General features: G+C 34.6%; 1 protein-coding gene across 2 annotated transcripts in view; it reads left to right on the forward strand.

The window, feature by feature from the left end:
• Positions 1-19,342, forward strand: part of PTPRQ (protein tyrosine phosphatase receptor type Q) — a 202,376-nt gene that overhangs the window by 67,459 nt on the left and 115,575 nt on the right. Inside the window, exons 21-26 of one of the 2 annotated variants that reach the window (XM_059186422.1) lie at positions 641-931; positions 1,179-1,454; positions 1,824-1,975; positions 2,637-2,744; positions 5,341-5,482; positions 9,544-9,813. In XM_059186422.1, coding sequence (XP_059042405.1) covers positions 641-931; positions 1,179-1,454; positions 1,824-1,975; positions 2,637-2,744; positions 5,341-5,482; positions 9,544-9,813 — 1,239 coding nt within the window. The remainder of the gene's footprint in view (positions 1-640; positions 932-1,178; positions 1,455-1,823; positions 1,976-2,636; positions 2,745-5,340; positions 5,483-9,543; positions 9,814-19,342) is intronic. The other variant, XM_059186423.1, reaches the window with a different exon arrangement.

Below are 19,342 nucleotides of genomic sequence, written 5' to 3' on the forward strand. Positions count from 1 at the left end.
CAGTGAGTGACAGAATAAGTTATGAAAAAGTATGTGAAAATATGTGCTTGCAGAGTCTTTAGCAAACTGTTTTAGTGCAGTATGTGGTCAATATCATTTCAGACATTCTTTAAATGCAGATCTCTCCCTGTATTTTCACCAACCCATAAATTTTATCAGTGGCCATTATAGCACCGGGAATAATAAACACTTACTGTGCACTGTTGCGGATGAGAAGTCCTAGATGTGATATATGTACGATAAAGATAATCTTTAGAAGAAAGAAAATAAAAAATTTTTAAATAATTTAGATAATACAAATTATCAAATATTTAAATATCGGTGTATATATACACAGTTGTACATGTATAATACATGGATAGCCTCCATGTTGTAGGAAAGAAAAGACAAGAGAGTATTATATAAAGCAATTCTCTCCCATATTAAAGATGACAGGGTTTATATTTTGAATCATTTTTAATATAATTATTTTGTCGTGATATTTTATAGTAGGTGGTATTTACTACATCTGCATTTAAATGATGTAAGAGCTGATGGTATAAAAAATGTCACTGCAACAATTACCCTCAGTTTGTGAATTTACTTAGATTTCATTTAGGGTGACTGATAATTCTTATATTTTGTACGTTACCTACCATAGTACCTGAAGGGTTTGTTGGAAACCTAACTTACGAGTCCATTTCGTCAACTGCAATAAATGTAAGCTGGAGCCCGCCAACTCAACCAAATGGTCTAGTCTTCTACTATGTTTCTCTGAGCTTACAGCAGACTCCTCGCCACGTGAGACCACTTCTCGTTACCTATGAAAGAAGCATGTATTTTGATAATCTGGAAAAATATACTGATTATATATTAAAAATCACCCCATCAACAGAAAAGGGATTCTCTGATACCTATACTGCCCAGCTACACATCAAAACTGAAGAAGATGGTAGGCTGGACCCTTTTATTGCCTATAAGCTGATTTCTAATTTATAGGGGCTTTCTGATAGAAAACATCATTCTTATATAGAATCTGTTTGTTCTCAAATAATTAGTCTTTCCATAAACATAACAAACTCTATTTTAAAATTAAAATAATTATCTGCTAATAAAATTAAGTCCCATTACTATTAAACCTCTTCTTTTTAATGCTAATTCACTTTTGCTTTATTTAATATTCTTTTTTTCTTTTATAGTCCCAGAAACTTCACCAATAATCAACACTTTTAAAAACCTTTCCTCTACCTCAGTTCTCTTATCATGGGATCCCCCATTAAAGCCAAATGGTGCAATAATAAGTTATGATTTAACTTTACAAGGACCAAATGAAAATTATTCTTTTATTACTTCTGATAACTATCTAATATTGGAAGAGCTTTCACCATTTACATTATATAGTTTTTTTGCTGCTGCAAGAACTATGAAAGGACTTGGTCCTTCCAGTACTCTTTTCTTTTACACAGACGAGTCAGGTAAGCCGGAATCCATACCTATTCAAATGATTTCACTGTTGCAGCTTTGCTCTCTCTTTAAGGAACAGCATGGAAATTGAAAGGATGTTCAGTGACCTATTTGTAACAAGCTTACAACTATTCATCTACTTTGCTGAACATTTTTTTTTTCCCTTAGTTCAAGCTTCAGAATGAAGTGTTTGTTTAAAACTACTTTGGAACTACTGAGTTCCAAGTGTAAAAATGTAATTACTGCTGCTATTTATTTCTGAGATTGAAATACCATCATTTTAGAAATCTTAACTAGTGTTTTTAGGAAGCTAGAGTCACAATTATATTTTTATGCTAAAAATGTTATGAATATAAGTTTTATAATGTGTTTTCCTGCAGTGCCTTTAGCACCTCCTCAAAATTTGACTTTAATCAACTATACTTCAGACTTTGTATGGCTGAAATGGAACCCAAGTCCTGTTCCAGGCGGTATTGTTAAAATATATAGTTTAAAAATTCATGAACATGAAACTGATACTATATTTTATAAGGTAGGTTGACTATAACAGTGTATGTTAATTTCAAAAATTCAAAAATTGAATTAAAATCTTTTGACATGCAGGGGAAAACAGACTGTTTTAAATTAAACAAGGATCATCTTTTTAAATTTTTTTTTCCTGCAATTTAGGGGTGTTTGTGGAAAACACAAGAGAACATTTGTCAGATATGGAAGCTGAATACTTTGTAGAGCAATTTACTTAGCACTTACAACTTATAGATATTAAAGAGTTAAGAAATAATTGCATTGTATTGTTAATGCTGGAAAGTATATAGTAAATTTTTTCAGACTATTTAAAACCTGTTGTTATCTTAAATGCAATATATTTCTATTTATTGTCAAGATAGATACCCAGTGATGTTTTTAACCTTTCAGAAAAGTATTTATACTGGAATCTGGTAATCTTCCCTGATAGAATATAATCCCACACTAATTGGTCTTTTAAGCTATACCATTATTCTTTTCAAAACTAATTCATTTGTAACACTAAATACCCTTTCCCTCCTCCATTTTTAGGTTCCAGAATCAATGAAAAATACCCAAAGAACTGATATTATAAAGGATCTCATATATACTAGCATTTAATTGCCAAAATCTGGTATATGACTGGCTTTTGTTTTTAAAAATGTTTTTATTTTTTATTTTTTCCAAAGGCAGATGAAGTACTGGGATGCTCTTACTTAGTTACAGCAAGAAGCATGAAAAAACTCTGCAGTAAACATTGTCCCCAATATTATATGCATTACAATTTATTGTTGATGGTAAATCATTTTTATGGCATATGTAACTTACTAGTAAAAAGCAAAAGGAGTGGCTAAGGTGATGTCTTAAGGAACAATGACTTTCTTTCTGGAAATCAAGATATTAATTTAAAATCTGATTGGCTGAGTAGAATTTGAATTATAATACTCCATAAATGTGGACTCTTTCCCCAAAGCGTGAAATTCTATTAATGATGCTAAGTCTCTAGCCCTCTAATATCTATGCCTGGTCTAATCTTAACATATTCCCATTTTTTGTTTGTTTTATCTGTAATGGTCACTGGGAAACTTATATAAAAAAGGAAAGGGCAATCATTTTCTTACTGCAATCACATTTGGGACTTAATGTGCTACATTATAGCAGTTGCTTAATCTCTCAGTTTCTTCAAATGTAAAATAGGAATTATAAGGATGCATACATTAAAAAATGAGGATTATAAAGAGAGACTCTATATCAAGCATTTAGAATAATCTTTAGCACTTGACAATTGTATTAGCTGTTGTTGTTGTTATCATACATATTTCAAAAAAAGATTTTAAAAATCCATCCGGCGCTGTCATAGTACTAAGCATGAAAGACAGTACACCTCTACCTGAATATGAGAAGTTATAGTCTAAGCTTTTAAACCTCTTCATTTTTCAATAGAAACGCTACCATTAAAATTTCACTAGTAGCAAACATATTACCTTTATACCATAAGTATTAAATGTGCCACTTTAAATTGAGGGAATAGTTTTTCTTTAAAATTTACTACTTTTTTTTTTTTTTGAATTTAATTTATTTATTGCTATTTACATCCATTTTTCTCTTCTGTCAATTTTCATAGTCTTTTTTTTTTTAATATTTATTTTAGAGAGAGAATTTGCTTGTGAGAATGGGAAGAGACAGAGAGGGGGAAAGAAGCAGACTCCCTGCTAATGTTGGAGCCTGAGGCAGCTGAATCTTAGGACCCTGAGATAGTAATCAGAGCAAAAACCAAGAGTCAGGCACTTAATCAACTGAGCCACGCAGGCACCCCTTCATAGTCTTATTTTAAGTTCCTTTACATGTACTTCATGCCGCCTTTTTTCCTTTCCAAGCGATTTACCCTATTTCCCTTTCTATGTTTTCCTCTGCCTCTTTCCTATTGGTTTATATTTTTTTCCTTTTTTATCCGTTCAAATTACATGTGGGATTGTGGAGGAGGAATAGTTCCCGATCCATCCCCAAATATTCCCACCATCGCAGTCCGTCCAGTGTGGTCTGCATGGAGACCAATTAATCCAGGCCTGCTGGTAACTTGGATCATTCGCACATCTGATGAAAGGAAATTGTTCAGTAAAAAAGTTCTGTTACAATGTTTGGAAATATTCCTCCCTCAATTCTCCTTCTTACAACTTCTCTTATGTAAATCTGGTAACTATCCAGTAAGCTGCTCACCTTTTTTTTTTTATTATAACCTCAAATTCTGTCATTTTTCTGGGTACGAGCCCCTCCTAATGCAAATCGAAATTTATTTACCTGAGCTGTGTTTAATTTCTCCTCAATAAATTGTTGATAGCTTTCTTTGTTCAATATAAAAATTCCTTGATACAGGAACCATGTATTTCTTATATTCGTATCTTTATAATCTCCTAGTTATCTAACAGTATACTTTATAAATAGTAAGTGTGAAAGAATGAGAGGAAATAATATAATACAATGAGTTCCTAAAATATGTGAATGACTTGGCATATTAATTTAAAATATGATTTAATTTAAAATGTGATTAAACTGTAAGTACCTTGCAAGGTAGTATTCTTGCTAAATTTCTGTTACTGAAATGTTTAATAAGTCAAAGTGGTTTCTATTTGGGTCAGATATAATGCAGTATTTAAAAAATTATACCATCATAGGAGATTGTCTTCTCTTTCCATAAATATAACAAATTAGTCTTAACTGATCTCTCAGTTTTGACAATTATCTTTGAATGAAGACTTTACACTTAATGATAAATTTTTATATGAGAATGCAAATCCTTCCTTGAGCAGTTGTGATAACTGTTTTGTTTCTTTTTTCATTTTCCTAACAGATTGGGTAAAATTAGAAATTTAGGAATTATCTGAGTAAACTCCTTATTTAAGATTCATGAGAGTAGATATTTTGTTTAATTAACTATTGTATTTCTAATACCTAGTAGGAAGTAGCTGATGAATAAATTAATTTACATAGGATATTACTGGGTTTTAAAAAAATGACTCTAGATGAATTCAAGAAAAATCAAATATTGCTGACCACCCATAATTTGATTTAAGTTGGAGACTTTGATTTTTGCAAATTTAAAGGAAGTAATCAGTATATTAATCTAAGCAAGTGTTAAGGAGACAAAATACTCTAGCATTAAAAAAAATTTAAACTATAGCCATTATGACAATCTTTAGAGCTGAGAGGGTGCCTAGTTCATCCTATTATCATAATATGATCCCACCCTGTGGCACAAAAAAATGTTTACTATTTCACTGAAAATACCCATGCTTATTAAACATAGATGGCATAACTTTCATGTAACAAAACTTTTCTTCCAGTTACAAATTTTTGGTAATGTTTTGTGACAAAGAATTATTTCCTGCTTTCCAGAATATTTCAGGTGTTCAAACTGAAACGCAACTTTTGGGACTGGAACCAGTCAGCACTTATTCTGTCAGTGTATCTGCATTTACGAAAGTTGGAAATGGTAATCAGTTTAGTAATGTAGTAAAATTCACAACTCAAGAATCAGGTAAGACACAGTTTTTTGATCCTAAGATGTTTCACTCTGCATTTAACACTTTTCTCTTCTTTTTGGTTTATGTGATAAAGTATCATCATTTAATAGTGCATTCAAAGGGAAGTTGAATTTCAGGACTTTAACAGTAGGCTGTCTTGTCTGCCTTCCAATCTATACATATATTTACATGTGGTTTTTCCTTTTGAACGGAGGGAATTGAAAGAAGGAAATAGTTTAGGAACAAAGTAGGTTTCTAGGTATCTGTGAAAATTACCTAATTCTTTTTTTATATAAAGTTTTTATTTAAATTCATTAGCTAACATGCAGGGTAATATTAGATTCAGGGTTTAAAATATACAATATAGTGATTCAATAGTTCCATACAACACCAGGTACTCAAAACAAGTGCCCTCCTTAATCCCTATCACTTGTTTTACCCAACACCACCCATCTCTCCTCTGGTGACCAACAGTTCTCTATATTTAAAAGTCTATTCCTTGGTTTCCCTCTCTCTCCCTTTTTTATTTCCCTTTGCTTGTTTGTTTTGTTTCTTAAATTCTTAGTATCAACTGAGACAGCTGGGGTTGTGGAGGAGGGAAGAGAAACCAACCAGTAGTCACTTTTAACAGATTGGTTTATATTTCCATGAAGCGATACCAGTGGTTTTTTTTTTTTTTTTTTAAGATAATGTATTGTGACATGTGAAGACCACTGGTCATTATGTAAGCTTCTATTTTCCAATCGTCCATCTGTAACAAGTGGAGGGAATTATGAAGACTATGAAATACCACCAGTCTAATTAAACAATGTACCTACATGTCACATACATGCCAAAGCTCACCTTTGCTTGTGTACTGGATAGTTTGCATTTATGATCTATTTCATGGGTGACTTAGAAATGCATTTTCCTTCTCTCAACTGGACCATATATATAAAAGCTCCTCTGCCTCACTTTTTTCATCAGTGATTATTGAATGAGCACAAGATATTACTCTAGTTGTTTTTACTCTGTACCTTTAGATGTACTTCCTCTCACTTTAGTGAATCTCTAACTTGAAACTCGGGACCACTCACTGATAAGTTAGTCATTTTTGCATTGATTTATGAATATCTGAGACTTTTTTTCCAGAGCATCCCCATAAAACAGGCTAAGACAAAAATATATACCATGGATAAAAGTGCATGCTTTGAAGTCAGTGTCTGAATTTGAATCCAAGCTTGCATAGCTATATAACCTTGCAAAGGTCCATGAGTCCTCTTAGCCTCTAATGCTCCTAACTGAAAAGAAATACGTGTAAGCAGTAGCCACCTCTAAGGTTGTGGTGGAAAATATTTTAAAAGATCCACATAAAGTTCTTATTAGAGTTTTGGGCACACATTTAGTGGCCAAAAAAAATATTACTCTTGCCCCATTCTCGTGTTACAGATGAAGAAACCATGATTCAGACAGTTTAGATAAAAAGGTCTGAAAAATTAGTGAAGATTAAGAGTCACTTATGGTTTGTCTCCCTCCCAATCCCATCTTGTTTCATTTATTCTTCTTCTACCCACTTAAGCCTCCATGTTGCATCACCACTTCCTCATATCAGGGAGATCATATGATAGTTGTCTTTCTCTGCTTGACTTATTTCGCTAAGCATGATACGCTCTAGTTCCATCCATGTTGTCGCAAATGGCAAGATTTCATTTCTTTTGATGGCTGCATAGTATTCCATTGTGTATATATACCACATCTTCTTGATGGGGGGAGGGTGTTTGGGAGAAGGGGTTGGGATTATGGACATTGGGGAGGGCATGTGATTTGGTGAGTGCTGTGAAGTGTGTAAACCTGGTGATTCACAGACCTGTACCCCTGGGGATAAAAATATATGTTTATAAAAAATAAAAAAATTATTAAAAAAAAAAAAATTAGTGAAGAAACTGAATTAGAACATCAGCTTCTGACCACTAGTGAAGTGTGGACATGACTGTAGGAAATGGTTATATTATAAATGATAATTTACATAGTCTATACAAATGTTAAACCTATAAAGAAGAAAAACATTTTAATGATTTATACATGTATCAGTTTAGTAAAAATCAATGCTAATCTTTTAGATAGTAATCCAGTAAATGCTTTCATCAATAAAATAAAATTATTGCATAAAATTCTATGCCATGATTGGTTAAGTAAAAAAGATTTTCAACTTTAAGGGTTAAATATTGCTGGTTAATTATTTTTTGGTTTACAGAGTCAGTGAAATAGATATTCACAAAATCTGGATTTATAAATTAAACTTAAGCAAAGCATAACCTGAATTTATTTTATGAAAATATTATATATTTTTGAAAATAAGAAAGCAAATAATTAATAATATTTAATTGCCAGAACTCTGGATCAGCTGAGAATTTGTCTTTTCTTTAATTTTAAATGCCACATATCCTTTAGTGCAGATGCCTTTATCTTACAGAGGAAGAAAATTTGTAAAGATAAATTTAGGTCAGAGGAGAAAATGAAAGAGTACTTGAGTACTCTTTAAATAATGATGCCTTGACCTTTACCCCTCGGGCATATAATACATTATATGATAGTAAATATAATTTTAAAAAAATAAAAATAATTCAAAAAAATAAATAATGATGCTTTTCATAATGGCAGCAAGTTGTTTACACTTCTTTATACTCCACCAAGTCTTCATACTCTGCTACTTCTTTACAATCCACAAAATGATGATATGCAAATTTTCCTTCTAGCATCCTCTTTTTACTGTAATAAGAAAAGCTATGCTAATATTAGGGGACATTACATAATTAGACATTTTCATGGGAAGTAGCCAGTCTAATCTTCAGTCACTTTGATGGGCTGGGGTACTCTTCAAACAGGTCCACAAGATATAGTGGGCCTCTGAGAAATTGGGTTACTTCCAAGTAAATTCATGGAAGTTCTAGAAAAAAAATAGTACTGAATTAAAAGCAGGGACTGATTTAAATCTTCTCTCCAGGGACTTTTTAAAAGATACTGAGGGATCAGTCTTTCACAATTCTTCCAAAGAAGCCTACCAATTATAAAAACAAAATTCCTAAATTGATCGCATGTTTCCTAGTACTGTTGTTGCAGCAATTCTCTGCCTTTAGTGCCCCGGGTTCTTGGTCATGCCGCTTCGAAGAATGAAAAGGTAGATGGGACAGAGAGTGGTGAGCTCCAAAACAAAGTTTATTGAGCAAGAGAGTATAAAGCTCCCAGAGAGTGAGGGGACCTGAGAGAGTTGCTGTCAGAGTTTCTAAGTTTAGGGGGTTTTATGAGCTCTTTTGCAGAACTATCTTCAGCAAGCAGGGTGTGCTGAGTCACGCCAACCAGGGCTTTGATCACGTATAGGTCTACCTATTAGGTTAATGTCCAACTGCTGATGGTCTTGTTTGGTTGACATCTGGGGCTTATGTCTTAACTTCCCCTTGCTCATGACATATACTTTGTAGTTATTTGTCTTATTTTAGGATGTTTTGCAGAAGTCACTTCTTCAAATGCTGCAAAGCAGAATGTCAGTCTGGTCCTGTTTTAGCTGCAAAACCGGATGTTAGTGCTGGTTTGTCTTAGCTGTTCTGACTCTTTATTTTCCTGTTGGGGACCCTGGCTCTGACTGCCTGTCCAACTATCTCCTAACAGTCTTAGGTCCAGAGGTGTCACATCATGGAGGTACCTACATTTATGTTTTCCATAAAAAAGTTTCCATTAAAAAAGTATTACTAAGACTACTCCTTTCCAGTTAAGAGATAAGGAGAACAGGCTTCAACCACTGCCTGAGCTTGAGGCTGTACAGTTAGTTGCTTCTCAGGATTCGAGGATGATTTCTGCTTGGGCCTAGGAAAATATTCAGTGATTGGCTCAGTATTGTAAGTATTAACATAATAGCATAGAAAAGGAGCTAATTGCCATTTGATTCAGTCTACGTTAAGAACTTAGCCTACATTGCAAGGCTGATATGTTAAATTTTTATTTGGTCTCAACCCCTAAACATGATTTTGTGTAGCAATGATGTAAGGGAATCATTTACTACATGTGGATAAATTTTAACTTTGGACATTTATCTTTTAAGTTCCAGAAGCTGTACAGAACATACAGTGTGTGGCAACTAGCTGGCAGTCAGCTTTACTGACATGGGATCCACCCAGAAAGGCAAATGGAATAATTACACATTATATGGTAACAGTTGAAAGGAATTCTACAGAAGTCTCTCCCCAAGAGCACATGTATACTTTCGTGAAACTTCTTGCCAATACCTCTTACATCTTTAAAATAAGAGCGTCAACCTCAGCTGGTGAAGGTGATGAAAAAACATGCACCGTCAGCACCCTTCCTGAAGCAGGTAACTACTTTGAAACATGTAACTGATCTGAAACAGATAATTTACCTCACACCTGAAACAAGTAACTCTTTGTGGCCTGTGTCAGATATTTTTCAATACCATTTGTAATCTTTTTTTTTCTTTCAAGTTTTTATTTGAATTCTATTTAACAAACAATGTAGTATTAGTTTCAGATATAGAATTTAGTGATTCATCATTTATATACAACACCTAATTGTGCTCATCACAATTGCCCGTCTTATTCCCCATCACATATTTAGCCCATCCCCCCACCTACCTCCCTTCCAGCAACCTTCAGTTTTTCTCTCTAATTTTTCTCTCTCTGTTTTTTGGTTTGCCTCTTTCTCTCTCTTTTTTTTTTCCTCCTTTAGTCATCTGTTTTGTTCCTTAATTTTCACATATGAGTGAATTCACGTGGTATTTGTCTTTGTACCACATTTATCTGAAGACACAAAAGACATATTTAAAAATTATAACACATACATTTTTATGACACGTGTTACCTGAGCACTAGCTGTGTAGTACATTGACCCCTCTCCACAACATTGGGAGATTAAAAGGAGGAAAAAAGAGAGAAAATCTACTCTACTGTGTTTCCACAAATATCTATTTCTTACTATCCAAACTCTGAACTTATTGAGTTATGCTTTCTCATAATTTAAAATATGGAATAAACATGTAAACATTTAAAAAAAACATGTAAACATTTTGATATTTATGTTTTACTTAATTGATTTTATGGAATTCTAGATGCTTCCCTGAATTCCATAGCTGATGGTGTCAAACTCTCATTCATCTATTTGTTTTCGTATATACCAGCCCTTATCTTATATATTATCTGAATAAAAACATCCAGTTCACTAAGCTCTAGTCCACAAAGAAGAAAACTCTTGCCTTCCCAGCACTGGTCTGATCTATGTCATAATCTCCTTCATCCTTTTACCTTCTCCAGTATTGTACCTGCTCATATACATGTAAGTCTGATACCTTCCTGATAATTACTTTCCTGGAAGTTCCAACAGGGACTGTGGTTAATGGCATAATTGTTTACTTCTAGCACATTTGAATCTATTATCTTGGTAGCATATTGTAATTCCTTACTCCTTTTGAAATCAGCATCACCCAATTTTACTCCATTTCTCTATCCTTGAGGCGGTAAACCGTAGAACTTTGAGACATGGTGTGCCTTCTCTCTGGTTTCAGCATCCTGATCAGCATCCTTTCCTTTTCATTCTTCCAATGCAACACTTCTTTAGACTTCAGTGTTCTTACTGTTCAGCTGGAATGGATGCTTTTCAGCAACGCCGCCTCTTACTCTTGATATCTCAAACCATGCCACTGTGACTCATCCTCCAGGGGTTTCCCAACGCTGAGAGGACTCCACTGTTTGTTTTCATTAGATGCTGGCTGAAGAATAGTGCTATAAAAAAACAGAAATGGTTTACCTGTTTCAGCTATAAATTCACCTTTTCTAACTCTCCTAGTTGCTCCATAATCTTCTACATACCCTTTGTTCATACTCTTTCAATTTTCCATAGCAGAATTATTCTCTCATTTTGAACATAATCTACCCATATTATCATCTATATTTGATGTGGTTATTCATTTTACTATATTTTGATACTGACTTAACCTCCTTCAAAATTTGCCCATATCTTCATTTATGCTCTCCAGATAGCCTCTCAGGGGTATCACTGACTTCCTCATTTCAGAAATCTGTTTCAATATCATATCTCCTCTAGAACATTACTTCATCAATTTAATATACCTTCTCCTGCATTTTTTCCCACCTCTCTCTCTCACATACACACACACAAATACATACCCACATAAATTATTAGAAAATTTCAGCTAAGGAACTGGTTGGCATATCAGCCCTAAATATTTTCACATGGAATTTATACTACATGAATTCTTCTCTTCCCTACTTTTCTATGCCTGTACTTTATAATCATTTTGACACCAAGCCTCATATTTATATGTGATTCTTACTCCCATCTTTCCTGAATAAAATCAGATCTTATCAGTTCAGTCTCTGCCTTGGTTCTGCACTCTGCTCCTTCTTCTCCAACTTGTCTGCCCCATTTTGCATCATAGTCTCATTGCTTCCTGTAATAATACCCTAAGGTAGCCTTACTACACACACTCATCCAGCCTGCTCATCAGTCTTCTCTTCCTACGCTCTTACATTGATTGAATTGTCTCTCATACACAGTTTAGAGCATTTATGTGTTGGCAGTTAAAGTTTATTATCTGAGGGTGAAAGTTAAACATATAGATTTGAGGCATAGAGTTAAGAATGAAAGTCACAAGATGTAGGAGATGGTCCAGAATACTCCAAAGGTTTTACTTATTCTTATTGTCTAGAAAACGCATCCTGGGGGTACCTGGATGACTCAGTTGTTAAGGTCTGCCTTTGGCTCAGGTCATGATCTCAGGGAGCTAGGATCAAGCCCCGCATCAGGCTCCCTGTTCAGCAGAAAGCCTGCCTCTCCCTCTCCCACTCCCCCTGCTTGTGTTTCTTCTCTTGCTCTCTGTCAAATAAATAAAATAAAAAAAAAAAAGAAAGAAAGAAAAGAAAAGAAAGAAAGAAAATTCATCCCAGAATTTATCAACAATTCGAATCTGACTTCTGTCTAGCTTTTCATTTTTATGTCCCTCCACTGCTTTTCCTCATCTAGCTGATGTCTCTAGCCAAACTTCATTTTTCAGTATATAGACTTGAAGTATTCAATTCAAAGAACATTTATTAACTTCTCGCTACTTGCTATGGGCTAATAATTGATTAGACTCTCTCTTTTTAAACATATCCAACACTTTCTCATGATCAAATTGTTTTGCTTCCTGTAGCTATATTGTCCTTTTCCTTTTCTAGGTCACACAAAACTCTATTCATTCTTAAAAGTCCAATTTAAGTGTGTGTGTGTGTGTGTGTGTGTGTGTGTGTTTTAAATTCTTCAATGACATGCCAAGCTTTAAAGCCACAGGCTTCACTCCTGACTTACTGAATCACATCTTCAGGAGTTGAGGCCCAAGAACCTGTTAAGCATCTCTTTAGGTGATCTGATGGCTAAATCTGGGGAAGTACTGGAGTAGATTACTCATGAACTTTGATGGTTGGTGCTATGTAGCAGTGAGGACAGGGAGTGTCAAAGAGGTTCAAAAAAGAGTGATAGGTAGTTGCCTAGTACGTGGGCAGCAGACCATTGCTATGTAGAATCTGGAAGAAGGAAATATGTGCAAATCCAAGCAGATGGTCTAGTACCAGGTACAGTGGTCTTGATCATTGGACAGGAACTGAGTCTCAGAGAAGTGGAAAAAAGGATAATAATTCCGAGATAAATGAGAGGTTCAAGACTGAAAATGAGGCCAAAGACTCATTATTGAGTCCACTGGTACTCAGGGTGACTGCTTCATCACAAGAACAAAGCAGAAGTTCAGTTAGTAGAACTGAGACATCTAATCAAAATAGTAAGTAACCTGCATTGGATAAAGAGACACCTGAATGCAAGATATAGGTCTTTCTAAAAAATATATATATTTGAATTTGATCTTAACTCAGGGTTAGAAGACTACATGAGTGAAAGCTGAAGGGAATCTAAGTCAATGAATTAGGCAGATATTAGATATATGGTACTGTGTGTGATGTACTCACTCACTACTGAAGACAAATTCTTTTCAAAGTTTGTATTCCGAACTCCCTGCATCTGAATGTATATCCCTGAGACCCTACTCCAGATCTAAGGAGTCAGAATTTGGAAAATAAGACTCACAACAAGTCTGCATTTAAACAAGATATGTGGGTAGAACAATGCTGAAATTAGAAATGCACTCTTCCATTGTAAAATTTTTGCTTGCAGGGCCTATGTCTAGTTTGTCTTTATTTTACTCACAGTTTCTAGCACATACCCTGGGAATTATAGGTACTCACATGTTTGTAGAAGAAAGAAATGGATTGTTTTGTTATGAAATTTATCATTTTCCATAAGGGTTTTTATCCCATTGCAGAATATTATTTCTAGGGGAACCTGAGTGGTTCAGATGGTTAAGCATCTGCCTTTGGCTCAAATGTTGATCCCAGGGTCCTGGGATTGAGACCCACATGGGGCTCCCTGCTCCGTAGGAAGGCTTCTTCTTCCTCTCCCTCTACTGCTACCCCTGCTTGTGCGCTCTCTCTCTGTCAAATAAATAAATAAAATCTTTTAAAAATATTCTTTCTACATTTTCACCAGGCAAAATTACAGATATTTTCTCCCATGCAAATGTAGAAGTATTTTTAATTAAGGAGAGTCATTCACATGAAACATAAGTATTAATTGGTACTTCAAAGATAGTTAAGTAATTTTTTCATCTTTAAATTAAGTTTCAGATCTAGGATGTAATTATATTTCTGATTACAATATTTGTTAGGTAAATACTTTGCTTTTATCTGAGTTCACATGAATTGTTGATTAGACAGAACTGGAGATTCATTGTTCAGAATGGAAACAGTTTTATAGCTGTTGCAAAATTCTAATTTATAGTGGTCTAAGATTGGTCATGGTGTATAGTCAGCTCTGAGTCACTGACTCTGTACTTATTTTTGACATAAAGTAAAATCAAATTTAGCTCACTCTCTCACTGCCTGGTGTCTGACCTTAACATTCCTTCCAGGGATTATTGGGTATTTTTCTCAGTGTAAACTTGGGCGTATCTGGGCACAGTTAAACATGCATCATGACGACTAAATTTATGAGAAGATTAGTGTTTGGCGTCTAAGCTGGTTCCATTGTCACAGTTAAGCATGTTGGAATAAGGCAAATATAGATGATGGTCCCATACCTTGGTACTTTAAACAGTATTTTATATCAAAATATATCATATGTACCAATAAAAATATTACAGCAAGTTCATGTGTAACCAGAACTGAAGTTTTAGAATCTCATATTAGATCAAAATACATGTACTTACTCATATTATTTTCAAATCTTTGTAAATGTGACTTAATATTGAGTTTTTTTTAATTTTTTATTTTTTATAAACATATATTTTTATCCCCAGGGGTACAGGTCTGTGAATCACCAGGTTTAGACACTTCACAGCACTCACCAAAGCACATTAATATTGAGTTTTTAAGACTTTTTTTTTTCCCTTGGAAGATAATTTTACAGTTTGGATTTATTCAAAGCTCTTCCAAGTTCAATAATTTAATATCAAGAGAGAAGAATTATCTACATCCCTTGGATGACCAAAACTCAATGGAGGGAAAGTAAAATACACATTTGTGGTTTTTAGGAGTGTTCTTTTCAGCAATGATTTCTTCATTTTTGTCCAACAGAAGATATCAGGTACATAGGAACCCACTGGAAGTCTACTGAGCTAGCAAATATAAATATAAATATATTTAATTTAATTTTATTTCTTTTCAGTCTTCCATAATTCATTGTTTATGTACCACACCAATGCTCCATGCAATATGTGCCCTTCTTAATACTCACCACCAGCCTCACCCAACCCCCCACTCCCTCCTCTCCAAAACCCTCAGTTTGTTTCACAGAGTCCACCATCTCTCATGGTTTGTTTCCCCCTCCAATTCCCCCCATCTCACTTCTCTCCATCTCCCAATTTCCTCTGTGTTATTCCTTATGCTCCACAAGTAAGTGAAACCCTATGATAACTGACTCTCTCTGCTTGACTTATTTCACTCAACATGATCGCTTCCAGTCCTGTCCATGTTGATACAAAATTTGGGTATTCATCCTTTCTGATGGAGGCACAATACTCCATTGTATGTATGGACCATATCTTCTTTATCCATTCATCCGTTGAAGGACATCTTAGTTCCTTCCACAGTTTAGCAACTGTGGCCATTGCTGCTATGAACATTGGGGTACAGGTGGTCATTCTTTTCACTACATCTGTATCTTTTTTGTGAATACTCAGTAGTGCAATTGCAGGATCATAGGGTAGCTCAACTTTTAATTTCTTAAGGGATCTCCACTCTGTTTTCCAAAGTGGCTACACTAAGTTGCATTCTCACCAGCAGTGTAAGAGGGTTCCCCTTTCTCCACATCCTCTCCAACACATGTTGTTTACTGTCTTGTTAATTTTGGCCATTCTAATGGGTGTTAAGTAAGGTAGTATCTCAATGTGTTTTTGCTTTGAATCTTCCCGATGGCTAATGATGATGAACATTTTTTTATGTGTCTGTTAACCATTTGTATGTCTTTGGAGAAGTGTCTGTTCATGTCTTCTGCCCATTTTTTGATGTGATTACCTGTTTTGTGTGTGAGTTTGAGGAGTTCTTTATAGATCGTGGATATCAGCCCCTTGTCTGTAGTGTTATTTATGAATTTCTTCTTTCATTCTGTGGGTCTCCTCTTTGTTTTGTTGACTGTTTTCTTTGAGCTAGCAAATATATTAATGGAACAGTATGATTGAATTGGAATGTGTTCAATTTCCTTGTTTTTCTTTTTTCTTCTACTGTTGATTATTTGAAAAAAACATATATGGCATTAAAAAATGCATTTATTTTTGCATTTAAGTATATAATATATATAATATATGTAACTTATTATACATATTAAAATTATATATAATGTTCATACTATATATTTTAATAAATTATCTATATTAATATCTATTTTACTCACAATCCTCTTCTGCAAAGTACTGACTGCAGTTCCACTGAGAATTATTTAAGAAATATTTATCTGTCATGCATTTTATTTGCATCCCTATTCTGTGGACCTCTTTGAGCAGTGCAGAGATTACTGGGCAAACTGTCATTACAACTAAATTTGGTTTTCATTTACCAGGTTTTTAAAAATATAAAATATTTATATCACTTACAAGAATGCATACCATTCTCAAATACCATTTAATAGACTGAATGTTTCTCAGGGTTGCAAACTAATGCAGTAATTCAAAAGTTCACTTTTTCCTTTGTCTGCATCCCACTGACATTGTTCTCCTTATCCATCACCTTAGTTGAGATGAGAAGTCAAGCATGTGGGAAAATTGAATGCTCCTATTTGTTCTTAAGCAAGTGAATTGACACATACTACTTACTAGTCAGTAATTGCTGAAAGCATAAAAACCATTATAGTTGCCTGTCACAGATCAGAAAGAAATAGCTATTAGCATTGCTACTCTAATTGAAATTCAAGTGTTTTACAAAATATCCCTCATACGGACTTAAGTATTAAATATAATCCTTCTCTTAAGAGTGAATATCAGGTCTGAAGTAACTTTTATAATTGTAGTGTGGAAATTTGACCAATAAATGCTTATTTAATACTTACTATTTTCAGGCTCTGTGTTTAGGGTTCAAGATCCAAGTGTGTATCCCAAATAGCACCAGTGATCCCTGCTGTGTGCTTCCAAATAATGCCACCATTATTGTAAAGACATTTCTATAAAGCAATTAAATATGAAACTATATTAATAGTTAATAGTTGTGTGGATTGAAGATTAAATCAAATAGGAAATAGATTTTATTGAAAGCGACATTGAAGATTAGAAATAGATTTTACTGAAAGCTGTATTGAAGAAATGGAATATAAATTAGATGTTGCTCATTGGTAGGTTCGGCATTTCTTTGTATAAAAAGCTTAGATTCAGTAACCTAATGGGAAATGATATGGTCTTGAAACTTGAATTTCATAGGCAGTTATACTAGTGTTTACTTAGATAATCTGATACAGATCAATAAAAGAGCCAAGTTTTTGAAATGCCCTTTTTTGTTGTTCCTCAATATGCCTTGAGAAAATGTCATATTACATGTCAAAGAACATTCTTCATTTTATTTGAGCTATATGAATGGTAGGGAGAACTAAAGATTGTGGGTATGCTAAGGCACTCATGGTAAGCCATCCTGTGGCACCATCACTATTCATGAAGAGTGAGATTAAAAGAGAGAAGGAAGTAAATATGAATTCTAAGATACACAGTGAGATAAAGGAATGGGATCAGGCTGAAGGGTGCTTTTGTGGCTCAGTTGGTTAAGCTTCTGCCTTCGGCTCCTGTCATGATCCCAGGGTCCTAGGATAGAGCCTTGCATGCGGCTCCCTGCTCTGTGGGAGCCTGCTTCCTCCTCTCCTCCCAGCTCAGGCTCTCTCTCCCTATCTCAATTACTATCTCTGCCTTTCTCTCAAATAAATAAGACCTTTAAAAAAAACGCAGGGGTGGGCGGGCAGGCTCAGGTGGAAACCTGACTAGAGTGGGATGCATTGTATTGGAAAGAGTGTAGGAGGGGAGGTTGAATCACTTAAGTGGGCCTTATTTTGCTCTTAGTTTTGCATATTTGTAGCAGAAGTTTGAATATAATATCGTGGAAAAAAATGAGAACTCTGCTAAATTTAAAATAGGAAGCAACATAAGTAACTCTAAAAATAGTGATTGTTTTTTGACCATTGTCCTAAAAGACTGCAGTAATTTTGAGAAGAATTTGTTCATTACATAGTTACTGAGCACCCCCCCCACCCCCGCCGCCAAGTCACAAAGAATAAAATCCACAGTCATTTCAGTGGCCCAGAGGGTCCATTTTTAACCCACCATGCTCTTCCTCTAGTTATGTATTGTCTCCTCCTTTATCTTTTGAAAATTTATCCTCAAATGCCACCTCTTTAAAGAGGATCGGATTTATTTATAATTGAACCTCCTCCCAGATAAAATTTTCTGTCCTCTTTATCTGCTTTACTTTTCTGTATTGTATATGGCATTGTCTACAGGTCTGTCCTCATTATAATACACATTCTGTGAGGATAGGGATTTTTCTCTGTGTAGTTTACAGCTATTTCCAATGTCCAGAAATGTGTCTGGAATTCAGTGATACTCAATAAATACATTATGAAGATTGAATGAATCAACCAATCAATCAGTACACAGTCCTAGAAAAGTGATAAGCACACAGTAAACACTTAATATGTATACTTTGGGAGCCTTAAATAAAAACTTACGGTTATAAAATTATTTTTAGACAATTATATGGCAAACTAAGAAAGGTATGTCTTCTGGAATATATTTTTTAAATTCAACTTTATTTTGACATAGTTGTAGATTCATATGCAGTTATAAGAAGTAAAATTTAAAATAAACAAAAGTTAAAATTAACAAACCCCTAGCAATCCTGGCAAAGAAAAAGAAGACGCAACTTACCAGTATTTAGGAATGAAGCTACTATAGACATTACTAACATCAAAAAGATAATAAGGAAATAATACCAACAGCTTCACACACAAGAATTTTATACCTTAGGTGAAATAAACTCTGTGTTAAAAAAACCACAGTTTCCACAGCTCACCTAGTATGTGAATAGCCCTATAATTATCAAGGCCATTATATGCATATGATTTCCTGTGACCCACTCTGGTAGGGAAAGGGAGGGCACCTCTCCATTCCTGGCAGTTGGGGGTAGGAATCGGAGTTCCCCCCTCGCCCTCTGCTGACACCCCAGGGAAGAATGCTGAGTGGGCACGGGAAAGAGGGCTGCCCACTAGCCTCTACTGAGGAGGCCTCCTGGCCCTAGCTGAGAGGGATAGGAGTTCCT

This window comes from Mustela lutreola, chromosome 8 (genome assembly GCF_030435805.1).
Source record: "Mustela lutreola isolate mMusLut2 chromosome 8, mMusLut2.pri, whole genome shotgun sequence".
NCBI lineage: Eukaryota > Metazoa > Chordata > Mammalia > Carnivora > Mustelidae > Mustela > Mustela lutreola.